General features: G+C 50.2%; 1 protein-coding gene across 4 annotated transcripts in view; it reads left to right on the plus strand.

Moving 5' to 3' along the window:
• LOC145341750 (Fanconi anemia core complex-associated protein 24-like) overlaps positions 1-21,280 on the plus strand; it is a 108,490-nt gene that overhangs the window by 82,279 nt on the left and 4,931 nt on the right. Inside the window, exons 1-3 of one of the 4 annotated variants that reach the window (XM_080186655.1) lie at positions 59-103; positions 2,841-3,011; positions 15,482-15,621. In XM_080186655.1, coding sequence (XP_080042781.1) covers positions 2,885-3,011; positions 15,482-15,621 — 267 coding nt within the window. In that variant the 5' untranslated portion in view covers positions 59-103; positions 2,841-2,884. Of the gene's footprint in view, positions 1-58; positions 104-2,037; positions 2,142-2,840; positions 3,012-13,251; positions 13,389-15,481; positions 15,622-21,280 lie in introns of those variants that run through there. The other 3 variants (XM_080186656.1, XM_080186657.1, XM_080186659.1) reach the window with 3 other exon arrangements.

The following is a 21,280-nucleotide window of genomic DNA, read 5'->3' on the forward strand; positions in this document are numbered from 1 at the left end:
CAACGCCCAGTGGGCAGCGGGCAGCCAATCAGCAGCGTCCCAACAGAGAGCAGCACTGATTGGAACCCAGGAGCGGCAGAAACGGAGTGTCCGAGAGGAGAGGGTCAGTGAGGGGGAGGGAGGGGGGAGAGGGTCAGTGAGGGGGAGGGGGAGGGGGAGGGGGGGGGGGTCAGTGAGGGGGAGGGGGAGGGGGGGGGTCAGTGAGGGGGAGGGGGAGGGGGAGGGGGGGGGTCAGTGAGGGGGAGGGGGAGGGGGAGGGGGGGGGTCAGTGAGGGGGAGGGGGAGGGGGTCAGTGAGGGGGGAGGGGGAGGGGGAGGGGGTCAGTGAGGGGGAGGGGGAGGGGGAGGGGGGGGGGTCAGTGAGGGGGAGGGGGGGGGGTCAGTGAGGGGGAGGGGGAGGGGGAGGGGGAGGGGGGGGGGTCAGTGAGGGGGAGGGGGGGGTCAGTGAGGGGGAGGGGGAGGGGGTCAGTGAGGGGGAGGGGGAGGGGGGGGGGGTCAGTGAGGGGGAGGGGGGGGGGTCAGTGAGGGGGAGGGGGAGGGGTCAGTGAGGGGGAGGGGGAGGGGTCAGTGAGGGGGAGGGGGGGGGTCGGGGAGGGGGGAGGGGGAGGGGGGGGGTCGGGGAGGGGGAGGGGGGGGGGTCGGGGAGGGGGAGGGGGAGGGGGGGGGTCGGGGAGGGGGAGGGGGAGGGGGGGGGTCAGTGAGGGGGAGGGGGGGAGAGGGTCAGTGAGGGGGGGAGGGGCGTGGGGCGTGGGGGGGGGGAGGGGAGGGGGGGCGTGGGGGGGAGGGGAGGGGGGGAGTAGGGGAGGGGGGGCGTGGGTGAGGGGGGGGGAGAGGGGAGGGGGGGGCGTGGGTGAGGGGGGGGGAGAGGGGAGGGGGGCGTGGGTGAGGGGGGGGGAGAGGGGAGGGGGGGCGTGGGTGAGGGGGGGGGAGAGGGGAGGGGGGGCGTGGGTGAGGGGGGGGGAGAGGGGAGGGGGGGCGTGGGGGGAGGGGGGGGTAGAGGGAGGGGGGGCGTGGGGTAGAGGGGAGGGGGGGCGTGGGGGAGGGGGGGGAGAGGGGAGGGGGGGCGTGGGGGAGGGGGGGGGGAGAGGGGAGGGGGGGCGTGGGGGAGGGGGGGGGAGAGGGGAGGGGGGGCGTGGGGGAGGGGGGGGGAGAGGGGAGGGGGGGGCGTGGGGGAGGGGGGGGAGAGGGGAGGGGGGGCGTGGGTGAGGGGGGGGAGAGGGGAGGGGGGGCGTGGGTGAGGGGGGGGAGAGGGGAGGGGGGGCGTGGGTGAGGGGGGGGAGAGGGGAGGGGGGGCGTGGGTGAGGGGGGGGAGAGGGGAGGGGGGGCGTGGGTGAGGGGGGGGGAGAGGGGAGGGGGGGCGTGGGTGAGGGGGGGGAGAGGGGGGGCGTGGGGGGGGGGGAGAGAGGGGGGGCGTGGGTGAGGGGGGGGGAGAGGGGAGGGGGGGCGTGGGTGAGGGGGGGGAGAGGGGGGGCGTGGGGGGGGGAGAGAGGGGGGGCGTGGGTGAGGGGGGGGCGTGGGGGGGGAGAGGGGGGGCGTGGGTGAGGGGGGGGAGAGGGGGGGCGTGGGTGAGGGGTGGGTGGGGGGGGTGAGGGGTAGGGTGGGGGGGGTGAGGGGGAGGGGGGCGTGGGTGAGGGGTGGGTGGGGGGAGCGTGGGGGGGGTCAGTGAGGGAGTGGGGGGGGGTCAGTGAGGGAGTGGGGGGGGGTCAGTGAGGGAGTGGGGGGGGGTCAGTGAGGGAGTGGGGGGGGGGTCAGTGAGGGAGTGGGGGGGGTCAGTGAGGGAGTGGGGGGGGTCAGTGAGGGAGTGGGGGGGGTCAGTGAGGGAGTGGGGGGGTCAGTGGGGGGGGTCAGTGAGGGAGTGGGGGGGGTCAGTGAGGGAGTGGGGGGGTCAGTGGGGGGGGTCAGTGAGGGAGTGGGGGGGGTCAGTGAGGGAGTGGGGGGGGCTCAGTGAGGGAGTGTACAGGAAAAGGAAACCAGGATATTGAATTTGATGATGATGATGAATGGCAGAGCAGGCTTGAAGGGCTGAATGGCCTCCTGCTCTGTGTTAAAAATCCTTCTCAGGCAGCACGTGGGCTCTGGAATGCTGTGGCTGGACGTGTGATAGAAGCAGCTTTAATTGAAACATTCAAGAGAACAAAATGTGTAGGCGTATGGGGAAATGGCAAAGTCATGATGCTTGTTTGAAGAGCCAGTACAGACAGGATGGGCCAAATGCTCTCCTCCTGCAGCATTCCAATTCTCTGAGTTTGTCATGAGTGAATTTGCTCCTGGTCTCTCGGATCCACTTTTTTAGCTCTGGTCAGACAGTATCTAGAAGATGGGGAGTGAGCAACATTTAATGGGCCTTTAGTTTTGCTGAATTCCTGGTGATGGCGGTTTGAATTTGCTGAAACTACTTCTTAGATCAGCGATCAGAATGAAGCAGCCTGTAAATGTGACACCAATAAAGACAAATGATTGGTTTCCACATTATCTTTACACCAGTTTCCAACCTGTCACACTTAGAATCCCTACAGTGCAGAAGGAGGCCATTCAGCCCATTAAATCTGCTGCACAATCCCACCCAGGCCCTATCCCATAACCCCATGCATTTACCCTAAGTAATCCCCCAATCCTAGGGTCAATCTAGCATGGCCAACCCACCTACTCTGCACATTTTTGGACTATGGGAGGAAACCGGAACGCTCAGAGAAAACGCACGCAGACACGGGGTGAATGTGCAAACTTCACACGGACAGTGGCACAAGTTGGGAATTGAACCCACATCCCTGGAGCTGTGTGGCAGCAGTGCTAACCACTGTGCCACCCCATTTCTAACCTGTTGATTTCTGTTTATTTCAGAGTCAGTGTGACACATGTCTGGGTGAGATTCACACACAGCAGTGATGGATGTTTCCGTCAGTTCCAGTGTATCGAGCACCCCAGTCCGTGTAGGGGCTAATGCAGTGCCTTATGGACATATCATTGTGAATGAGAAGTGGAGGGGTTCGGAACTGGCTCAGGGTTTTCAGGGTAAGTTGGAAGAGGCAGAGAGACTTGCCTGTCTGTCCTTTCCTCTCTAGCCTCAATGCTGTGAACCTCAGAAAAACACAGTCCTCCTCCCAATTCCTCATTGAAACGGCGGGGAGCATGGGAGGAAAGTAGGGGTTGTGTGGAGGATCCCTATTGAACCTGCCACTGTGACCTGCTTTAAAATGGAACAATGTCCACTCTGTCCAGCTACTGCCCTTTCATCTCAAAATGTCCCCCCACCTGCCTTTGTGACCCAAAGGTCCATGCTCACCTCTTAACCTTCTTCTCGCTAATGAAAATAGCCTCAGTCTTCCTTCATAAGACCTTCCCACCATACCAGGCAACATCCTGGTAAATCTCTGCACCCTTTCCAATGCTTCCACAGCCTTCCTATAATGTGGTGACCAGAACTGTACGCAATGTTCCAAGTGCGGCCACACTAGAGTTTTGTACAGCTGCAACATGACCTCATGGCTCCGAAATTCAATCCCTCTACCAATAAAAGCTAATACACTGTACACCTTCTTAACAACCTTATCAACCTGGGTGCCAACTTTCAGGGATCTATGCACGTGGACACCAAGATCTCTCTGCTCATCCATACGGCCAATATCTTACCATTAGCCCAATACTCTGTATTCCTGTTATTCCTTCCAAAGTGAATCACTTCACACTTTTCTGCATTAAACTCCATTTGCCACCTCTCAGCCCAGCTCTGCAGCTTATCTATGTCCCTCTGTAACCTGCAACATCCTTCCGCACTGTCCACAACTCCACCGACTTTAGTGTCATCTGCAAATTTACTAACCCATCCTTCTACACCCTCATCCAGGTCATTTATAAAAATGACAAACAGCAGTGGCCCCAAAACAGATCCCTGAGGTACACCACTAGTAACTGAACTCCAGGAATAACATTTCCCATCAACCACCACCCTCTGTCGTGTTGCAGCTAGCCAATTCCTGATCCAAACCGCTAAATCGCCCTCAATCCTTTGCCTCCGTATTTTCTGCAGTAGGTCACCATGGGGAACCTTATCAAACGCTTTACTGAAATCCACATACACCACATCAACTGCCTTACCCTCATCCACCTCTTTGGTCACCTTCTCAAAGAACTCAATAAGGTTTTTGAGGCATGACCTACCCTTCACAAAACCATGTTGACTATCCCTAATTAAATTATTCCTTTCTAGATGATTATAAATCCTCTCTTATAATCCTTCCAAAACTTTGCCCACAACAGTAAGGCTCACTGGTCTATAATTACCAGGCTTGTCTCTACTCCCCTTCTTGAACAAAGGGACACCGGCTTAGTGGTTAAAATAAAAGGGCAATTTCGGCTGAAGGGCCTGTTTCTGTGCTGGAAACCTCTATGATTATGACTCCCCATTTGCCCGTCATCCCTGCCCTTGTTGACCTGCACTGACTCTCTGTCTCTCAGCACATTCAAAGCCTCGTTAATTTTACTCCACCTCAAACCTCCACCATACCTGTATCCCTCAATACTCCAACTCTCACATTGTCTCCGTCCAGCCCTGTCCATTCAATGGCAGCAGTGTGAGCCTCACCTGAACTCCCTCTCTTAATATCTTCTCTATTACATAAGAACATAAGAAATAGGAGCAGGAGTAGGCCATCTAACCCTTCGAGCCTGCCCTGCCATTCAGTAAGATCATGGCTGATCTGAAGTGGCTCAGTTCCACTTTCCCGCCTTCTCCCCATAACCCTTAATCCCCTTGCCTATCAAAAACCCATCTACCCGCGTCTTGTTGTTTCTGCATGATGTGGGAACTGGTGGACCCCAGGGTCCTTCCCAGTCACCACGTCTGCAGTAAGTGCAGGTTGCTGGAGGAGCTCCAGCTCAAGGTAGATGAGCTGGCCTCTGAGCTACAGACACTGAGGCTCATCAGGGGGAGAGAGGGTGCCATTGTCAATGGGGTGCAAGTGACATCCACACCCCCTAGACTGGCTAACTCTAAGGGTCAGGAACAAGAGGGGGCTGCTGAGAGGAGGAAGGGGGGTGGGGAGAGGATGAAGTGGGGTGGGGAGCGGAGGCCTCAGCCTCTCAATCTGCATAACGGGTTTGAGGTTCTTGCTTCCAGTGTGGACGAGGGAGGTGTGGTCGGTGAGCAAACTGCACACAGTACAGTGATGCAGACGCAGGATATAGGCAAAGAGAAGGGGAAAAGGAACGTAGTAGTGATTGGGGATAGTGAGGTGAAGGGTATTGACACTGTCCTTTGTCGCAATAACAAAGTGCACAGAAGGGTGTGTTGTCTGCCTGGTGCTCGGGTACGGGATGTCACATCTGGGCTGCAGAGGAACCTGGAGTGGGAGGGTGAGAATCCGGTCGTTGTAGTACATGTGGGTGCCAACGACGTAGGAAAAATGCGAAGTGAGGATCTGGGGAGGGAGTATGAAAAGCTGGGAATGGAATTAAAAAGTAGAACCGACAAGGTGGTTATCTCTGGGCTACTGCCTGAACCGAGTGCAGACGGGCGTAGGGTTGACAGGATTAAGGAAGTGAATGGGTGGCTCAGGGATTGGTGTGGGAGGAATGGGTTTGAATTTATAGGGCATTGGCATCAGTATTGGAGTAGGTGGGACCTGTTCAGGTGGGATGGGGGTGGTCTAAACCGTGCTGGGACCAGAGTCCTGGCGAATCGTGTAAAGAGGACTGTAGACAGGGCTTTAAACTAATTAGAGGGGGGGGAGGGTGCGAGGGTAGGTGACATTATGAGGCCTAAAGTTAAGGAGAGGGTACAGGTAAGGGAAGAGGCCGAGGATGCCCCAATAATAAAGGGAGTAGGGGGCGTGAGTATGGTTGGTGGCGTTCCGGCAAATAGGGTCCAGGTGAAGGCTGGGATGAAGGCACTTTATCTGAATGCACGAAGCATTCGGAATAAAGTGGATGAGCTGGTGGCGCAGATCAGCACAAATGGATATGATCTGGTGGCCATTACAGAGACGTGGGTGCAAGGTGACAGGGACTGGGAGCTGAATGTCCAGAGGTATCAAGTGTTTAGGAAGGATAGGCGGGAGGAAAAAGGGCGGGGGGGAGCGTAGCTCTGCTGATTAAGGATAGCATCAGGGTGGTAGCAAGGGATGATATAGGAACCAAAGAGCAGAAAGTGGAATCGTTGTGGGTAGAGATTAGGAACAGCAAAGGGAGGAAGACGCTGGTGGGTGTCGTCTATAGGCCCCGAATAATGATCTAGAGGTGGGGCGGGCTGTTAACGCGCAAATAAGTGCGGCGTGCAGGAATGGGACGGCCGTAATTATGGGGGATTTCAATCTACATATTGATTGGTGGACCCATGTTGGACGTGGTGGGCTCGAGAAGGAGTTCTTGGAATGCTGCCGGAATAGTTTCCTTGAACAGTGTGTGTTGGAGCCGACGAGGGAGCAAGCTATCTTGGATCTGGTGTTATGTAATGAGGCAGGTAGAACTAGGGACCTTGCGGTGAAGGATCCTCTTGGGGAGAGTGATCATTGTATCGTGGAGTTTCTGGTGCAGAAGGAGGAGGAGAACATAGAACATTACAGCGCAGAGCAGGCCCTTCGGCCCACAATGTTGCGCCGACCAATTAAAAAGCAATGATCCTCTAACCTAAACCAATCCCTTTCCATCCATAAACCTATCCACGGATCTCTTAAACGCCCCCAAACTAGGCGCATTTACAACTGCAGCAGGCAGGGCATTCCAATCCCTCACCACCCTCTGGGTAAAGAACCTACCCCTGACATCCGTTCTATAATTACCACCCCTTAATTTAAAGCTATGCCCCCTTGTGCTAGCTTTTTCCATCCGAGGAAAAAGGCTATCACTGTCCACCCTATCTAAACCTCTAATCATCTTATATGTTTCAATAAGGTCCCCTCTCAGCCGCCTTCTTTCTAACGAAAACAACCCCAAATCCCTCAGTCTCTCCTCATAGGACCTCCCCTCCATACCAGGCAACATCCTGGTAAACCTCCTCTGCACCCTCTCCAAAGCCTCCACATCCTTCCTATAATGTGGGGACCAGAACTGCACACAATACTCCAAGTGCGGCCGCACCAGAGTTTTGTACGGTTGCAACATGATGCTGCGGCTCCTAAATTCAATACCCCTACCAATAAACGCCAAGACACCGTATGCTTCCCTAACAACCTTATCTACTTGATTCCTAACTTTCAGGGATCTATGTACACATACACCTAGATCCCTCTGCTCCTCCACACTATTCTGAGTCCTACCGTTAGCCCTATACTCTACACATCTGTTATTCCTGCCAAAGTGAATTACCTCACACTTTTCCGCATTAAACTCCATCCGCCACCTCTCGGCCCAGCTCTGCAACTTGTCCAAGTCTCTCTGTAAACTATGACACCCTTCCTCACAATCTACCACACCTCCGACTTTGGTGTCATCAGCAAATTTACTAATCCACCCAGCTATACCCTCATCCAGATCATTAATAAAAATTACAAACAGCAGTGGCCCCAAAACAGATCCCTGAGGCACACCGCTAGTAACTGAACTCCATGACGAATACTTACCATCAACCACCACCCTCTGTCTCCTATCTGCTAGCCAATTCCTGATCCAATTACCTAAATCACCCTCAATCCCATACATCTGCATTTTCTGCAGAAGCCTTCCATGGTGAACCTTATCAAACGCCTTACTAAAATCCATATACACCACGTCAACTGCCTTACCCCCATCCACCTCTTTGGTCACTTTCTCAAAAAACTCAATAAGGTTAGTAAGGCACGACCTACCCTCCACAAAACCGTGCTGACTATCTCCAATCAATTCATTACTCTCCAAATAACTATAAATCCTATCCCTAATAATTTTTTCTAAAACCTTGCCCACAACAGAAGTAAGACTCACCGGTCTATAATTCCCGGGGAAGTCTCTGTTCCCCTTCTTAAACAATGGGACAACATTCGCTATCCTCCAATCTTCTGGCACTATACCTGTGGCCAACGACGACCTGAAGATCAGAGCCAGAGGCTCTGCAATCGCCTCTCTTGCCTCCCAGAGAATCCTAGGGTAAATCCCGTTCGGCCCAGGGAACTTATCTATTTTCAAACCCTCAAGAATATCTAGCACGTCCTCCTTATCAACTGCAATACTGTCCAGTTTACAACCCTGCAACCCAGTGTTCTCCACAGCTACATTTATGTCCCCCTGTGTGAACACCGAAGAGAAATATTGGTTCAATGCCTCACCAGTCTCTTCCGGTTCCACACATAAATTCCCACTGCTGTCTCTAACTGGCCCTAATCTTGCCCTAACCAATCTTCTGTTCTTAACATATCTATAGAACGCCTTAGGATTCTCCTTAATCCTATCAGCCAAAGTCTTTTCATGTCCTTTTTTAGCCCTTCTTAACTCACTCTTTAACTCCCTCCTAGCCAATCTAAAGGTTTCTAGTGCACTACCTGAGCCCTCAAGTCTCATCCTGTCATAAGCCTCCTTTTTCCTTTTAACCAGCGAATCAACTTTTTTGGTGCACCACGGTTCCCTAGCTCGACCATTTCCTCCTTGCCTGACAGGGACATCCATTAAAAAGTCTGACAACATCAGGTTTTAGTCCAACCGATTTATTTGATAATAAAACAGAACTCTCCATTCACCTGACGAAGAGGCAGTCCCCTCGAAAGCTTGTGAGTATTATCAAATAAATCGGTTGGACTAAAACCTGGTGTTGTCAGACTTTTTACTGTGTTTACGCCAGTCCAACGCCGGCATTCCCACATCAGGGACATCCATATCAAGGACTCGCAGTAGCTGCTCCTTGAAAAAACTCCACATTTCGGACGTGGGTTCCCGGACGTGGAAAGTGGGTTCCTGGACACGCGTCCTTTGTTTGAACAGAGGGGAGTACGGTAGGATGAGAGAGGAATTGGCGAATGTTGACTGGGGGAGCGCGTTGGAAGGTAGGTCTGCTGAGGAGCAGTGGAGGATCTTTAAGGAGATCTTTCTTGGTGCTCAGCAAAAATTTATTCTGATGGTCAAAAAGGACCGTAGGAGGAGAGGTAATAAGCCGTGGATAACGAAGGAGGTGAAGGTAAGTGTAAAATTAAAAGCGGAGGCGTTTAGAGTAGCTAAGAGTAGTGGGCGAGAAGAGGATTGGGAGAGGTTTAAATGTCAACAAAGATTGACAAAGAAGTTGATAAAGGAGGGTAGGAGAATCTATGAAGCTGGGCTAGCGCTTAATATAAAAAAGGATAGCAAGAGTTTTTATAAATATATAAAAAGGAAGAGGCTGGCTAGGGTGAACGTTGGACCCTTAGAGGATGAGAAGGGGGACTTAGTGGTAGGGGATGGGGAAATGGCTGAGGTCTTGAATAACTTTTTTGTTTCGATCTTCACGGAGGAGGACGTGAATAATTTGCCAGGTGTTAGAGATGGAAAGGTGGTAGGAGTGGAGGGTCTCAATGACATTATTGTTACTAGAGAGGCAGTGCTCGACAGACTGGAGGGACTGATTGTGGACAAGTCCCCAGGACCGGATGGAATGCATCCGAGGGATCTGAAAGAAATGGCGGAGGTGATAGTGGATGCCTTGGTGGTTATTTTCCAGACGTCGCTGGATTCCGGGGAAGTGCCGGAAGATTGGAAAATGGCTAATGTTACGCCGTTGTTTAAGAAGGGTGGCAGGCAAAAGGCAGGGAATTATAGGCCGGTTAGTTTAACGTCTGTTGTAGGTAAAATGTTAGAATCCGTCATCAAGGAGGAAATAGCGAGGCATCTTGAGGGGAATTGCTTGATAGAGCAGACGCAGCACGGTTTCGTTAAGGGGAAGTCATGTCTGACAAATTTACTAGAGTTCTATGAGGATGTGTCTAGGGCGGTGGATAGAGGAGAGCCGGTGGATGTGGTCTTTCTTGATTTTTCAGAAGGCGTTTGACAAGGTACCTCACAAGAGGTTATTGCAGAAGGTCAGGGGACATGGAGTTGGGGGTAGGGTGTTAGCGTGGATAGAGGATTGGTTGTCAAATAGGAGGCAGAGAGTGGGGGTTAATGGGTGCTATTCGGATTGGCGGATGGTGACTAGTGGAGTGCCCCAGGGGTCGGTGCTGGGGCCTCAGCTATTTACCATTTATATAGATGATCTGGAGGAGGGAACCGAGTGTATGGTGTCGAAATTTGCTGATGACACCAAGATTGGTGGAACGGCAAATTGCGTGGAGGGTGTGGAGAGTCTGCAGAAGGATCTAGATAGGCTGGGCGAATGGGCCAGGAAATGGCAAATGGAATTTAATGTTGGTAAGTGCGAGGTGGTCCACTTTGGTAGGAATAATGGTAAGAAGGATTATTACTTACGTGGCGAAAAACTGCAGCAGGCGACGGTGCAGAGGGACCTCGGGGTCCTTGTGCATGAGTTGCAAAAACCCAGCTTGCAGGTGCAGCAGGCGGTCAGGAAGGCGAATGGGATGCTGGCCTTCATAGCGAGGGGGATTGAATATAAAAGTAGGGAGGTCTTGCTGCGGCTGTATAGGGCATTGGTGAGGCCGCAGCTGGAGTACTGTGTGCAGTTTTGGGCGCCATACTTACGCAAGGATATTTTGGCCTTGGAGGGAGTGCAGAGGAGGTTTACTAGGCTGATACCGGAGTTGAGGGGGTTGAGCTATGAGGAGAGGCTGAATAAACTAGGCTTGTACTCGTTAGAGCTTAGAAGAATGAGGGGAGATCTCATTGAGACGTATAAGATGATGAATGGGATGGATAGGATAGAGGTGGAGAGACTCTTCCCGCTCAGAAAGGATAGTAGGACTAGGGGGCACAGCCTTAAGATAAAGGGGGGTGCGGTTTAGAACGGAGTTGAGGAGGAACTTCTTCACTCAAAGGGTGGTGAATCTCTGGAATTCTCTGCCCGTTGAAGTGGTGGAGGCTACCTCGCTAAATATTTTTAAGACACGGGTTGATGGGTTTTTGATCAGAGAGGGGATTAAGGGTTATGGGGAGAGGGCGGGAAAGTGGAACTGAGCAGCGACAGATCAGCCATGATCTTATTGAATGGCGGGGCAGGCTCGAAGGGCTAGATGGCCTACTCCTGCTCCTATTTCTTATGTTCTTATGTTAAATATATTTAGCGAGGCAGCCTCCACCACTTCAACGGGCAGAGAATTCGAGAGATTCACCACCCTTTGAGTGAAGAAGTTCCTCCTCAACTCTGTTCTAAAATGGCCCCCCCCCCCCTTATCTTGAGGCTGTGCCCTCTAGTCCTGCTGTCCTTTCTGAGCGGGAAGAGTCTCTCCACCTCTATCCTATCCATCCCATTCATCATCTTATACGTCTCAATGAGATCTCCCCTCATTCTTCTAAACTCTAACGAGTACAAGCCTAGTTTATTCAGCCTCTCCTCATAGCTCAACCCCCTCAACTCCGGTATCAGCCTAGTGAACCTCTTCTGCACTCCCTCCAAGGCCAAAATATCCTTGCGTAAGTGCGGCGACCAAAACTACACACAGTACTCCAGCTGCGGCCTCACCAGTGCCCTGTACAGTTGCAGCAAGACCTCCCTACTTTTATATTCAATCCCCCTCGCTATGAAGGCCAGCATCCCATTCGCCTTCCTGACCACCTGCTGCACCTACAGGCTGGGTTTTTGCGACCCATGCACAAGGACCCCGAGGTCCCTCTGCACCGTCGCCTGCTGCAGTTTTTCGCCATGTAAGTAATAGTCTTTCCTCCCATTATTCCTACCAAAGTGGACAACTTCACACTTGCTAACATTAAATTCCATTTGCCAGTTCCTGGCCCATTCGCCCAGCCTATCCAGATCCCTCTGCAGACTTTCCACACCCTCCGCACAATTTGCCGTTCCACCAATCTTGGTGTCATCAGCAAATTTCGACACCATACACTCGGTTCCCTCCTCCAGATCATAGAACAAAAGAACAACACAGCACGGGAAACAGGCCCTTCGGCCCCACGAGCCTGCGCCGCCGTCCCACTGTCTCAGTGACCTATTCATGATTTTAGTCTACGCCTAATGTGCGAGGATCAGGGAGGTCCAATATAGGGACAATTTAGTACCCAATCAATCAGCCTAAAAGCACATCTTTGGGATGTGGGAGGAAACCGGAGTACCCGGAGGAAACCCATGCAACCACGGGGAGAACGTGCAAACTCCCACAGACACAGGCCCAAATCCATGTGTCCGCACAGCAACAGAGATAGTCTCTGAGCTGTCATGTTGCCCTCGAGATGGTCCAGTTTAAGCACACTAACGACATGAAGCAATAGGCAACTCCCGAAGCAACGTCCAAGAGCAGCCCACTACAACCTGCCGCATGCATGCCCCTTGCTGGACTTAAATGCCTGTGGAGACAAAAAAATTTATTATTATTATTATTATTAATATATAATCTATATAAATGGTAAATAGCTGAGGTTCCAGCACCGACCCCTGGGGCACTCCACTAGTCACCAACCGCCAATCCGAATAGCACCCATTGACCCCCACTCTCTGCCTCCTATTTGACAGCCAATCCCCTATCCACGCTAACACCCTACCCCCAACTCCATGCCCCCTGACCTTCTGCAATTACCTCTTGTGAGGCACCTTATCAAACGCCTTCTGAAAATCAAGAAACACCACATCCACCGGTTCTCCTCTATCCACCGCACTAGACACATCCTCACAGAACTCCAATAAATTCGTCAGACACGACTTCCCCTTAACGAAACCGTGCTGCGTCTGCTCTATCAAGCAATTCTCCTCAAGATGCCTCGCTATTTTCTCCTTGATTACAGATTCAAGCATTTTACCTACAACAGACGTTAAACTAACCGGCCTATAATTCCCTGCCTTTTGCCTGCAACCCTTCTTAAACAGCGGCGTAACATTAGCCGTTTTCCAATCTTCCGGCACTTCCCCGGCATCCAGCGAGGTTTGGAAAATAACCACCAAGGCATCCACTATCACCTCTGCCATTTCTTTCAGAACCCTCGGATGCATTCCATCCGGTCCTGGGGACTTGTCCACAGTCAGTCCCTCCAGTCTGTCGAGCACCGCCTCTCTAGTAACAATAATGTCATTGAGACCCTCCACTCCTACCATCTTTCCATCGCTAACACCCGGCAAATTATTCACGTCCTCCTCCGTGAAGAACCCATCTTTAAACATCTTTACAAGCAGTCACTCCCTCCTAATTCTCATCTCACAGCTTGTGTTGATTTATTCCTTATACCTGTACTTTATTTACCCAGTTTTCTCTGAATGATCTAGCAGGTGTGGGCAGCCATTTGTCTTGTGGGACGATGATTTGCGCTGTTGTGGTCGTCTCCATGTCAAGCATCGCCTGGTGTGACCCAGGAGCCGCACTCTGACTGTGCAGTCCCTGTCGACTGGAAGGCTGAGAATGGAAGGTGTGGCTGTGTGGTGATTCTGTCTGTACTGACTGCAGCCTCTAGGAGATGCTGTATCTCACGTTACCGAGTTTCTTTTCGCACTTTGCTAAGAAGCAGGATCACAAACTGCAGCAGTAATTACTGAGCATTGCGAAATGTTTAGAAATTATGTGAACACTGTGTTACACATCGTTCCAGAGCTGAGGGAATGAGCTGCTCAAAGCCAGTAGAGTCATAGAGATATACAGCACGGAAACAGGCCCTTCGGCCCAACCTGTCCGTGCCAACCAGGTTTCCTAAACTAAACTAGTCCCATTTGCCTGCGTTTGGCCCATATCCTTTCCCACCATGTATCTGTCTTTTAAATGTTGTAATTGTACCCACCTCTACCACCTCCTTTGGCAGCTCGTTGCTGATGATGTGGAGATGCTGGTGTTGGACTGGGGTAAACACAGTAAAAAGTCTGACAACACCAGGTTTTAGTCCAACCGATTTATTTGATAGTAAACTCACAAGCTTTCAAGGCTTGCCTCTTCGTCAGGTGAATGGAGAGTTCTGGCCTCGGACGGAGCATATAAAGCACAGACAGTGTAGAGATTACTGATTAGAATGCGAATCTTTACACCTAACCTGCTGTTCAAGACCTAAAGTGGCCGACAATGTGAGTGGAAGGAGTACTGATCACAGGTTACAGAGATGTGTATTGTCTCCAGACAGTACAGTAAGTGAGGTTTTGTAAACCCAGGCAAGTCACGGGGGTTACAGATAGTGTGACATGAACCCAAGATCCCTGTTGAGACCGTCCTCATGTGCGGAACTTGGCTATCAGTCTCTGCTCAGCGACTCAGCCCTGTCGTGTGTTGTGAAGGCCGCCTTGGAGAATGCTTACCCAAGGTCAGAGGCCGAATGCCCGTGACCACTGAAGTGTTTGCCAACAGGAAGGGAACAGTCTTGCCTGGTGATTGTCATCTCGTTGCTGTAGCAGAGATGTGGGCTACATTCTTATACCTCTTATTTTCCCTGTTTGGTGGGTTGGTTTTTGATAGGATTTTTATATTTTATACAGAAATCCAGCTTTCAGTCTGTGCTGGTTCCTGGCTGTGTTTATTGCTGTGATGTGAAAGATATAACACAGGACTGTGGGCACATACAATTAGTCCAGTGAGAAGTCTCACAACAGGAGGTTAAAGTCCAACAGGTTTATTTGGGATCATGAGCTTTTCTCAGGTGTGGTTGACAAACATAGCATATATAGACAAAAACACAATTGCAAGACAATTACAGATTGAATGTGAAGAATGGTTGGAATGTGAGTCTTTATAGGTAGTCGAGCCTTTATTGTACCAACAGTGTGTGTGGAGAGGGGGATAATCAGAGGTTAAAGTGTGAATTGCCTCAAGCCGCTACAGTTAGTGAGATTTTACAAGCCCAGGCGTCGGGGTTACAGATAGTGCAACATGAACCCAAGATCCCGGTTGAGGCTGTCCTCGTGTGCGGATTTTGGCTATCAGTCTCTGCACAGCGACTCTGCGCTGTCGTGTGTCATGAAGGTCGCTTTAGAGAATGTTTACCTGAAGATCAGAGGCTGAATGCCCATGACCGCTGAAGTGTTTGCCAACAGGAAGAGAACACTCCTGCCTGGTGATTGTTGAGTGGTGTCCATTCATTCATTGTCGTAGCGTCTGCATGGTCTCCGCAATGTACCATGCCTGGGGACATTCTTTCCTGCAGCGTATCAGGTAGACAATGATGGGCAAGTCGTAAGAGTATGTACTGTGTAGCTGGTGGATGGTGTTCTCACGTGAGATGATCTTGTTAGACTGGCCTTGTGAGACTTGCTAATGTGCCCACCCCAGTCCAACGCCAGCATCTCCACATCACACCAAGTTAGGATAACGGCTTTCTCCGTTTTTGGATCATTTTTTGTGTTGTTTGGCCGTGGGATAACTAGATTAATGAAATTTAGATGGTGGAATTTGGATTTGTAACTTGTGGGATGCTAGTGCCGTGCCCTTGCCACCTCCCAGCCTTACTCCTGCTGTGTCTCCACAGGAACAATGACTGATTAGTATCCTTGGACAATCCCGTTTAAGGTGTGTCTGTTTTTGCAGGTCGGGTTACAGTTATATTTGAAGATGGTTTGGGGCTGGTAGATTTCCATATCTCCAAACGCCTTTGTGTCTTGTATATTTCGGAGGCTGATCTCGTGGTTGGAAACAAGTACAAAAGAAAACTTGTCCAATTTCGGAAAGTAAGTATGTGATCATTTCTCTTAACTAAAAATGACTGTAAATGTTTCTGCTGCTAAGATGCTCCCCATTTGTGTAAAGTTACACATTCAGGCAGGATTTCCCTCCATTTCCACAGTCCGTTGTCCTAGAATCAACTCGCCATTGGACACTGGTGGGAATGGAATGTTCTGTCAATCTCAGCAGTGTTTGTCGGCCAGAGGGCGCAATGTGGGGCATCACTGTTGGCGGGACTGGAAGATCCTGCCAATGGGACGGGCTGGAAAATTCAATCCATAGAGTCATAACTACACAGGAAAAGCCATTCAGCCTGTTGGCGGATGATTTAGAAGAGGGAAGATGGGAGGAGGCTCAAGAGACAGCATAAATATCAGGATGGATTGGTCGAGCTGAATGGCCTGCCTGTTATGTTCTTTATAATGCTATAATTCTATACTGGCTCTCTGTACAGTGATCCAGTCAATGCTATCCTCTCACCTGCCGCGATCCCTCTAACTCCCCAAGTTTATTTCCCTCGAGTTTAACATTCAGTTTTCTATTGGGATCTCTGCTTCCTCCGGCCTCAATGGCAGCAAGTTCCAGGTCATCACCACTCACTGTGCGCTGTGAGTGTGAGTGAGTGGGGTGTGTGTGTTTGAGGGGGGGGGGATGCACGGTCATTGGGAAGTGAATCAAAGGAAATGGAATCAATGTCAGAAAATAGACTTGAGGTTCACTTCAGCTGTGTTCCCATTGAGTGATGCAACACTGTTGAGGGGCTGAATGGCCTCCCTATTTTGTTTCAGCTCCAATCACTGTCAGCTCCAATTAACAGTCCCTGGTTAAGGATTATTGCCTCCTCTCAGTGCAAGGCCCATGCACTCTATTTTTAGTCTCCCACTGTGACCCAGCATAACCCTTCAGTGTCACGCTGAGCTGTAGGAGACAGAGGATGTATTGTGTTTGTATCAGAACGTGTAGAATGCAGCAATGTATCAACTGTTCACTACAAGGCCTCAGTGGTGCTGTCAGTGTTTTCTCTCTGGGTTTGAGGAGAAGGGCAGGGTGCCTATCGGTGTAAGTTCCACAAACTGCGGTAGGGAGCTTCCGGTCATGCTGATATTTGATTTCAGAGCTGGACTGTCAGAGTGCTGCCTTCTTTGCTGACTGTCAGCTGGTTGACAGTTTGGGATGGGCAGGGGGGCAAGGAATAAGTGGATGTTTTTCACTGATCCATGACTGATTTGAACATCTTTAAAAATGAAGTTAAATTGAAACCAATTTCCTTCACTGAGCACTTAAGATCCCACAACACTATTTGACAACCAGAGTGTTCTTGCTGTATTCTGGCCAACATTCCTTACTCAATTAACACAACCAAAATCAAAACCAATTGTACCCAAAACGTGGCTGGAAAGCTTTGAGCTCAGCAGCAGAGCTGTGTGTGCTGTGTTCTATCCATTGGCCAAAGTGAGACTGGATTACATGACACACTTCCTTTCCACTAATGTCATGCTGCTTTCTCTTTAAAGGCATTGCAACTTCCCCCTTTTTAAAATTCAAGTTCCCACCTTCCAAAGAAGTCTAACTGTTTAAATGTTCATGTTTAGTTACCATTACGTAAGTGTATGGAACTGGTGAATCTGTGAGTCTATAAAGCAGAGAGGTGATCCTGGTAACCTTGTCTGGATGTTTCTTTAGTTGCTCACGGTGTTTTATGGGATTGTCATTCCCGGATCTTCCCCTCGGTGCAGTCGGACTGCACGGTGGTTGAGGAGCTGGAATGGATCTGATTGGTCCTCGGTTATGTCTCATCATTGAGTCTGTAAAGATTTTATAACTTCTGAACAAATCCTTGTCGCCTCACTGCATTCTGCGAGATCTTGGGTGTGAACTTATTGTCCCAGCTGTAAACTTGCCAATTCTGTCCCTGCATTTTTATCGTATACATTGGTCATCTTCTCTTGCAGTTTTCAAAGTTACTTTCTAGTTTCTGAGAGAGTAGAGGGATAAAGAGAAGGTAAATTGGCGCACACTACTCTGCCAAACCTGAAGAAGGAACGAGACTCCGAAAGCTCGTGCTACCAAATAAACCTGTTGGACTTCTTACTGTGCCCACCCCAGTCCAACGCCGGCATCTCCACATCAAACCCGAGCTCTACTAGCGATGGAATAGTTTCACTGAAAGGCATCATTATCGGATGTAACGTTACAATGTGGGTCGGCCTATGTTTGTGAATGAGAGATCTCGCTGTAAGAATCATTCATTCACCAAGGTCAATAGATCCAAGATAATGAAAAGAAGTGAGTATAACATATAAATAAGGCCATTTAGCCCATCAAGTCTACTCCACCGTTTGATCATAGCTGAGGAGTAGTGTGACTGATGTTCCACTTCTCACACACATCCTGAAATGACTGACCAGTAAATTATGGACTGTTGCAGGACCAATGGGATGCAGGAGTACAATATCAAGGGTAGGAGTCTTGGGGTCTGGGTCCCTAGGACTCTTAAATCAGCCTCGCAGATGGAGGATGTGGTTAAGAAGGCATATGGTGTACTGGCCTTCATTAATCGAGGGATTGAGTTTAGGAGTCGAGAGATAATGCTGCAACTTTATAAGACCCTTGTCAGAACCCACATGGAGTACTGTGCGCAGTTCTGGTCACCTCACTACAGGAAGGATGTGGAAGCTAGTGAGAGGGTGCAGAGGAGATTTACAAGGATGTTGCCTGGATTGGGAGGCATGCCTTATGAAGATGGGTTGAGGGAGCTGGGACTCTTCTCCCTGGAGAGACGAAGATTGAGAGGCGACCTGATAGAGGTTTATAAAATGTTGAGAGGAATAGATAGGGTGGATTCTCGGAGGCTATTTCCCAGGGCTGAAATGGTCGCTACGAGAGGACACAGGTTTAAGATGCTGGGGAGCAGGTACAGAGGAGATGTTAGGGGTAAGTTTTTCACTCAGAGGGTGGTGAGTGAGTGGAATCAGCTGCTGTTTGTGGTGATAAAGGCAAACTCACTGGGGTCTTTTAAGAGATTTCTGGATGAGTACATGGGATTTAATGAGATTGAGAGTTATAGATTGGCCTGGTAGGTATGGATATAGAACATAGAACATTACAGCACAGAACAGGCCCTTCGGCCCACGATGTTGCGCCAACCAGTTAAAAAGCAATGACCCTCTAACCTAAACCAATCCCTTACCATCCATAAACCTATCCACGGATCTCTTAAACGCCCCCAAACTAGGCGCATTTACAACTGCAGCAGGCAGGGCATTCCAATCCCTCACCACCCTCTGGGTAAAGAACCTACCCCTGACATCCGTCCTATAACTACCTCCCCTTAATTTAAAGCTATGCCCCCTCGTGCTAGCTTTCTCCATCCGAGGAAAAAGGCTATCACTGTCCACCCTATCTAAACCTCTAATCATCTTATATGTTTCAATAAGATCCCCTCTTAGTCACCTTCTTTCTAACGAAAACAACCTCAAATCCCTCAGTCTCTCCTCATAGGACCTCCCCTCCATACCAGGCAACATCCTCGTAAACCTCCTCTGCACCCTCTCCAAAGCCTCCACATCCTTCCTATAATGTGGGGACCAAAACTGCACACAATACTCCAAGTGCGGCCGCACCACAGTTGTGTACAGTTGCAACATGACGCTGCGACTCCTAAATTCAATCCCCCTACCAATAAACGCCAAGACACCGTATGCCTTCCTAACAACCCTATCTACTTGATTCCCAACTTTCAGGGATCTATGTACACATACACCTAGATCCCTCTGTTCATCCACACTATTCAGAGTCCTATGATTGGCGCAACTCTGGGCTGAAGGGCCTGTTTGTGCTGTAGTGTTCTATGTTCTATGTAATGATCTCTCTGGCTGGAGCACACTGATTAAACTGAAAACAGTACTTAGCGTAGGCAAGGCAAGTGTGTGTGATGTATTGCGCAATAGTTGGATAATGGGCTGATTGGTAAAGTAATTGACAATAACAATGAAGTCAGTACCATCAACATGAAAGCTCGGATCTGATTTTGGATGCAGGGTGGGGTGGAATCAGTGGCTCTTTGTGCTGACTTGGCAAATGCTCCTGACATGCCTCACATTTCTTGACGATGATTTCAATGATGTTGTTCATACCTGGTCAATAGTCTTTCTTGTGAGTTTTCTCATCCAATCTGTGCCCGTGTGTGAGGGATGAAGTTATTGAAGAATATCAGGTCACAAAGATTCCATTATGCCGGGGACCTGTGTTCAATTCCCGGCTCAGGTCACTGTCTTTGTGGAGGCTGCACACTCTCCCCGTGTCTGTGTGGGTTTCCTCTGGATGCTCCGGTTTCCTCCCACACTCCAAAGATGTGTGGGTTAGGTTGATTGGCCAATGCTGAATTGACCCTATAGTCAGTGGGATTAGCAGGGTAAATGAGGGTTGCAGGAATAGGGCCATGTGGTCGGTACAAATTTGATGGGCTGAATAGCCTCCTTCTGTACTACAGGGATATTATGATCACCTGCCAGCTTTTAAAAATAATTTCCTGGGTGATGTCTAGCTCAGCCCGGTAAAGCTGAAATGGTCATGTGTTTATGGACACGCTGAATCGAGCCATCCTTTAGTAATGGTTTTTATAGTTTATGTAGTGTGGGATTCTTTGCCATTTCTTCTTGTAGCTGCAGACATTTGCATTGTACAATTTGCACCAGATCACTTGATGGACTTGCATTCTCCTGCAAGCGTAATGAAGCAGCTCCCTTGAAACTGTCAATTTTGTGAAAACATTCTGGATATTTCAATGTTAGGTCATGACCTGAGGTGATGGGGATAGTTCCTGAGGCTGATCTGCCTTGCGAAGGCTGATTAATTGCATGGATTGTCACCAGACTGAAGTCACAACATGCGAGTAGATCTGTGATTGCTGGACCTTTAGTCCCCACGATGTAGGACATCTGTCGCACTCTGGAGGATTGATTGTATTTTCAGCCCAGGACTGTGAACCCTTCAGATGGAATCAGTGAACCGGTGTACACTGAAAGGTGCAGTAGTAGGTTTTACCGTGACACTCCTTGTCTGTGGATGTATCTTTCAGAACTCAGAGGGGTAGTATGCTGCCGTTTGGTCCTGTGTCAATCTTGGCCAATAGCGAATAGTTGTCATCTTTCTTAGGATAGATCATTTAGATCATTTTAATCTTGGCAAACATTTTGGACGGTGTGACAACATCTTTGTTTCCTGTGAGATTGACAGTATGAAATCTGTGTTCACCACTCTTCATCTTGTCGAGCACATTCTCATTGTTTTTCTGTTTGTTTGCTGCCTGTTGTGTCCAGTCTGTTTGTATCTGCATCAACCTTTACTCTAGAGCACTGGCACTGCCCATGGCCCTTTCTGCCACAGGCTTTGCGGAGCTGGTGGAAAGCTGGGCATTTCCTATGCAGAAGATCACCTTCCACCTGGCTTCGGGCCTCAGGAGTTCGAGTGAGTGTCAACAACTGGGGCTGTACTTAGCATCTGTCTGCAGCTACAAGAAGGAATGGCAAAAATCCCACACTACATCTGTGAGGACGGCTTCATGCTGTTGTCCATCCTTGAGTAGCTCTTCAATGATTTAAATGTTTTGGGTTTGTCTCACAGATCTTTCTGGAATGTTTCCATGGATGTAGATGCAATTAG

Source organism: Carcharhinus amblyrhynchos, chromosome 4, assembly GCF_965287045.1.
Source record: "Carcharhinus amblyrhynchos chromosome 4, sCarAmb.v2.hapA, whole genome shotgun sequence".
Taxonomy (NCBI): Eukaryota; Metazoa; Chordata; class Chondrichthyes; order Carcharhiniformes; family Carcharhinidae; genus Carcharhinus; species Carcharhinus amblyrhynchos.